The 6,083-nt window shown below is 37.5% G+C and overlaps 1 protein-coding gene across 1 annotated transcript; it reads right to left on the bottom strand.

The window, feature by feature from the left end:
- Positions 1-905: 905 nt before the first annotated feature.
- Positions 906-5,905, bottom strand: LOC110069145 (uncharacterized). The gene is made up of 3 exons (XM_020776616.2): positions 5,782-5,905; positions 3,056-4,020; positions 906-2,863 (listed from the first exon to the last, which is right to left on the bottom strand). Exons 1-3 carry the CDS (start codon positions 5,819-5,821, stop codon positions 2,330-2,332), a joined length of 1,539 nt encoding a protein of 512 aa, XP_020632275.1. The 5' UTR covers positions 5,822-5,905; the 3' UTR covers positions 906-2,329.
- Between the last annotated feature and the right edge of the window lie 178 nt (positions 5,906-6,083).

The following is a 6,083-nucleotide window of genomic DNA, read 5'->3' as shown; positions in this document are numbered from 1 at the left end:
GACATGTTCTCTTTGTTTGATTAAATTTCAAGTTATTAATGTGTAACTGTAGTACACTACCCTAGGTGACCCCAGCTAACCCAATAACACACCTAATGCTAATCACTGGCTAATATTTAGCTCTTATTAACCGAGCAGGTGGTAGTACACACAACCAAGATCAAGATTCTCCCATACAGACCGACTAAGCTCGGTTAATAAGATGTCTATTATATGGCAAACAAGAACAATTTAATTCATTTAATGAAACTGGTTTGTACTGACATTTTGCTCGCAAACCGTGATGAGCTCGATTTAATTCTGCTGAAGTTTGCTCATCCTCTTTACTTTTTTTTTCTCATCAGGCTTTTTGGCACTTCCATAAATAAATATTGTCAGAAGAAAATAGTAAATGATTTTGCATTTTATTTTGCAACTTTTTCATGCAAAACATTACCAGTCTAGATGGGAAAATGTAGACCGTTTTGACTTTCAATATTGATTTATGCCAATCAAATTTGTGAATTTGGTAGTTCCCAGTCCTTGTGAGACAGAGCCATACAATAAAGGATTAGAATAAATTTTGAAATCTGGTTTGGAACTTTTCAGTGAGGTTTGTCATTATATTTTAAGTCTTTTGGCTTTAATGTGACTGTCAGTACACAAAACCTTTTGTAGTGAAAGTGCTTTTACACACTTTGAGCAAAATGTCCATGAAACTCTGGTTGTCAAAACCAAGAAAATACTAACATCTCAAACATCAAATATCAACAAAATCAATAAAAACTATTTTAAAAGATCAACATCGTCTTGATTAGGAAAAACCTCATTAGGATTATTTCAATTTCGTCACACATTTACACCATATGTGACTAAAACATAATAAATAGGCCTACTATGTATGTGAAAGGAAATGCAAAACAAAGTTGAAATTTAAACTTAAATGACTTTTAATAGCTGGTATACGATTGATTGACCCTGAGTGACGCAAGCTTATGGTTTAATGTTGCATTGACTGATGATAGCAGTCACGATTCTTGATGCTGACCAAAAGCAGCCTCTGGGGACAAGAATGTCACATAGCCAGCAGCCTTTCAAATTTACTAAAATAAAAGAAAGTGTTAACTTATGTAAATAGGTCAACTCCAATAGGATTGGTATGGGACATCAACATGGCTGCCATGATGTTGTGAAAACACTCTACAGTAAGAGCAGTGATAACAGATGAATTCCTCTCACAGCTACCGCTCATTATTATTGTAAAAGGCACAAGAACACGAAAAGTCTCATCCACAAAGGCTCATAATAAAACTGATTGATAAAACAAATTATTAGACAAGCTTGGCCTTGTAACAAGAAGAAAGAGTAAACTACAGTCCATTGACAATTAATTATTTTAACACTAAGTTAATTAAAAGTTCAGTTTTTTCTTTCATATGCTAATTGTCTCATTGGTAATTAAAATTACATCTACGTGAGCCACTAAAAGCAAAGAGGTACTATAAAATTAAAGGTTCCTGACTTCAACTGTTTCATAATTAACAATGATATAGGAGAACCTTTGTTCACAACAATTGCCTTGTTAGTATAAAATTTTGATTGTACCTGTGGCCAATGTGCCAGATGGAAACAATGAACTCAGCAAAGATTCGCCTTTGCCAGTCACTTTGTCTCTGTTCCATGATATTTAAACAAATATTTCTGTGTAAGATACATCCTCATTCTCACTGTACAATAAATACATTATTCTGACTGAAAATGCAAATACTGTCCAAAATACTTACTGACCTTTTGGCATTAAAATAATTTTCTTCACACAACCAGAAAACTATATGTACTAAATAAAGAGAGTTTTTACTATTGGAATAGATAACATCACAATAAATACCATCAGAATATATAAACTTCATATGTGAAATTAAAAAATTGAAAGTCTGTGAGCATTAAAATTCTTTGATTCTGATGCGAGATGAACAAGCTGCAAACCCTACCACTAATGAAACTGTTCATGCTTTTTGTGTACAGATCATAATTACAGTGGACCCCACCTTACGACCACCCCGTTGATACGACCACCTCGTTATTACGGCCACTTTATTCTGGCCCAAAAAAAAGTTCAGTCAGTCATTTTCTTATTTAAAGAACCCCTTTAATACGACCACCCCGTTAATGCGACCAATTTTTCATGGCCCAAAGGTGGTCGTACTAACAGGGTTCCACTGTATTATACTTGCTTGTGTGGATTTGTGTCACCATTTTGTTTTGCTTTTCTTCAGAAATAGCACGATAAAGATTAATCTAACTAAGAATATTTTGATCTAACCGTTTTAAGAATATTAAGTGTTAAAATCTACAACTTGGACTGAAACAGTACATTCCTGGTGTCTGTAATTTTCACTCCCATTCTGTTCTTCATGACTTTCTCAACTGCATTACAGATGTGTTCCAGATACCAGAATGAAACTCGCTTGTGCACAGGAAGATACAACACATGATCTATCAAGTATTTTGAATTGTGCGGAAACAGAATGTCATCTTTCTCCTTGCTAAAGGCATTGTTTGTACCAGTTGTGCTGACGGGTGGAGAGCACACAAACTCTGCAGATGTTGGCATTTCATTTGGTACATTTCTTGATGTGGGTGCTGTTTTGCTTGCTGTACTGCCAGCTGAGGAGGACATTCCCACAGCAGCACCAACTTCTGTTTGAGACAACAAACTAGAATAAATAGGTTTCCCCGCCTTGATTTCTTGCCTTGTCTTGGATCCATCTGCTTGATCTGCCTCACTCTGCTTTGTTCTAAAAACAGTGGAAAGTTGTGTTGCTCCTTTGTATGCCTCTACACCTTCTTTTTCCAGTGCTTTCACAACTTCATCTGGATTGTCCTGTAACAAGGAAATATGATTATTAACACATAAGGCTTTAAAAGTAAATCACACACACTAATCTGTGGTTTATTGCCTCAATAAGCCACCTGTGAAAAATGAGAAGATATTGTAGATAATGTTGATTTACAAGTTCTCCAAGTGTCATTCTATCACTGTCATTAATTATCATGGCTATTTGCCAATACTCACCACAACCAATGGAAACAACCAATAACTCTTGATGTCTGCTTTTTTGCCAGGAACAAACACATTGCTTGGAAGATTGCTGCTTACAAAATCTCCTTTCAACTTGATGGTGCGAAAGTCTTTGGTGCTCACTCTTCTCAGCCGGTACAGCATGAACTTCAGCAGCATGGCACATGGTTGATACTGAAGTTTATTGATGGTTACACCACCAGGAAATGCACGCAGGAGAGAAATGAAATACTCTTTATATCTAAATCCCAAGAGATGAAAAGAATTTATAAACAGCCAGTTCAACAGAGAATTATTAAATCCAGCCATCATGAGCAAAGAGTAACAAGTTAGCTTCCTGAAGTAGGTCCATTGACTCTGAACAGGAAACTCTTCCAACTTGGCTCTCATTTTCTTTAAAATTTCAGGGTTTTTAACTCGAACCATTGCCCCACCCAAAGATGTATAGTACTTAATTGATCCAAAACTGAAAAATGTCAGGTCTGAGAGTTTGTGGCCTTTCCTTTTCAAACCTTGAAATGACTCAGCACAATCTTCTAATACATAAAGCCCATGCGAATGTGCCACCTGGAACACTTTGTCCAAATTAATCCATTTGCCGTACAAGTGGGCTGCCACAATAGCAACAGTTTTGTCCGTCACGGCAAGTTCAACAAGTTCAGGTTTGGGTGCCAGTGTGTCGAGATCCAGATCAACTGGGACAACCTTTAGTCCATGACTCTCAACCACAGACACCATGTCTGGAATATTAATTGCTGTGAAAATTACTTCTGAGCCAACAGGAAAGTCCATGACAGTTAGGAAGACATCCAAAGCAGTCCTTATGGAAAAAGTAGCTAGCCATTGTTCAGATCCACCAAACAATGTCTCAAGTTTGCTTTGAAGTCGTTTCCGTTCTTGAGAAGTGTTATGGGTAGTTGAATACCTGAAGGCAGTTAGAATGTCTTTCCATGTTGCATCTAAATTAATGCAAAAAAAAAAGATCATTAACAGGTGTATGTCCCCCCCTCGCCACCCCCTACCCCTATCCTAGACTAGGGACTATTACATTTGTTCTGGGCTTACTGTGCAGGTGCTTAGAAATGCTGTCAAACATGAACATTAAAATTGCCACACTTCAATAATCATGACCTCTCTACTTCCCTTGCCTTTGTTTGACCCTGCACATTAAAATTATACAGGAACCATCACAGATGCACTTGCAGATTATCACTATGATAGCACCCATAGCAATAAACCTGGAGGATTGTACTGAAATGGAGTCAACATCTACTTTATTGACTGATGAAACAAAATACTGCATAATATAAATAATATATAGTTCAATCCAGTAAGACTGCCTTGTTATATTTTATTGGAGAATTTTGGTGTATCATTCATCCAGGCAGATAATCTGTCAACACGAATTATACAGCTAGATAATATAAATCATTTAGGGAATGAGCTATGAGATGAGCTGTGTGTCTGTTTGACCATTCATTTAAGGATAAACATGGGCAAACAGACAGATCATCCATTCAGACAGATTATCCACGTTCAGCTCATTTCAACAAACTAGGCAGACAGTTAATCGTCACCAAAAATCCAACTGTTTACCCATAATAATTATCTATACCCAGATTGCCCTCTGAAAATGCTTGAAATGTTTGTCCCACTCACAGATCTTAGTATGATTTTTCACAGACAGCCAGTAAAGCATAACAGGTGACAGGTGCCCAAAGGGCCAAGCCAACATAGGGAGGTCCAGGTTGCCAAAGATGCAGTTTCATGCATTTTGAAGGGGGGGCGGGGGGGGGGGGGGTGCAAAGTGTTGTATTTAAGCACTTGATTTCACTTGATTGCAAAACAGGCGTAATATGGTCATATTTGTGGCTCAAAGTTAGTAACCTAGCTGCTGGTCATGTTTGCGGCTCAATGTTAGTAACCTAGCTACTGTGTGCAAATTTTAAATTTTAATTCTTCTTTTCAGCCAGCTGAATTCCGCCAGCTGCCAGCTTCTATTGAGAACCCCGCCCACTCATAAGGCTTTAGTTACTGCTTCAACAAAATATTAGATATGAACTCAAGGTAACACAATATTGAGCAACATGCAATCTGTTCTCACAGGTTCTGAACTAAGAGGCAAATAGGTATAAATTTCATGACTGATCTACGGATCATCCCTTTATAAAGTACCGAAGGTTAGCGTAGCATTTTCGCAACTTCCTTCTATTGTTCTAACACTGTGTCCAACAATGTTCAACTAAAATCTGGACACATTTGAAAATCGTTGCCACAGATATTCATAGAATAGATTTTAAAACACAATTGTTGATCATTCCATCGAAGCTTATATTGTATGTAAGCTTAATTTTTTTTTTTTTCAAGCAAAAAAAGACGCGTGATGACACTGCTCAATAGACAGAGCAAAATAATTCAACTTTTTATACCACCTGTTTATCCTGTGTTTGTACAGAAGGACAGTATGTTACCATCTTTGAGAACGACTCGCGGCTATTCCAATTGGGAGACCACTGCTACCAATTATGATTTTACTGTTTCACTTTCCATGCGAATATATAGCCCGTAGACAACGATGAAAGTATGTGGAATGAAACTATGTAAGTTTACTGAGTTGGTAAATTTCAATTCCACGAGAGTCGATATTGTTTGGCGATCGTTTGTACAACCGCTCGTGAAACATCGAAGTGAAACAACATAACACGAAATAAACTACTTACCAATGAAAAGACATGCATATTTTTCGGGTAAAATTGCCATTGAAACCTTTCCACTAAGCTTCGAGTTGCGGAAAGCTACCAAGTTGAAGTTTCCAACAACCAGGAACGGACGCGAACTCAGGTCTAGGACGATGGTCTGGGTACAAGCGACGCAAGGTGTGTCACAAGTTGGTTCCCAGGGTTTCGCTTCTCAAGAACGTGAAAAAGCCTGGTTAGGACTTTGCGATTCCAAATCCTCGTACGTTCTTATCCAAGATCACTTGGGTCATCCCTATGAATTCTTGACCAGAGTAGATTCATTG

Source organism: Orbicella faveolata, unplaced genomic scaffold (assembly GCF_042242905.1).
Source record: "Orbicella faveolata isolate gen_17 unplaced genomic scaffold, um_ofav_v1 contig_15, whole genome shotgun sequence".
Taxonomy (NCBI): domain Eukaryota; kingdom Metazoa; phylum Cnidaria; class Anthozoa; order Scleractinia; family Merulinidae; genus Orbicella; species Orbicella faveolata.
Note: the sequence above shows the minus strand (reverse complement) of the source record. Positions and strands in the feature narration are given on the sequence as shown.

What these genes read in the sequence shown, in the direction of transcription:
- LOC110069145 (XM_020776616.2), bottom strand. Translation starts at nt 5,821, where the DNA reads ATGGCAATTTTACCCGAAAAATATGCATGTCTTTTCATTG. An exon ending in ATATGCATGTCTTTTCATTG is followed by an intron (nt 4,021 to 5,781) that starts GTAAGTAGTTTA and finishes GCATTAATTTAG; the next exon opens with ATGCAACATGGAAAGACATT. An exon ending in GGTTGTTTCCATTGGTTGTG is followed by an intron (nt 2,864 to 3,055) that starts GTGAGTATTGGC and finishes TCCTTGTTACAG; the next exon opens with GACAATCCAGATGAAGTTGT.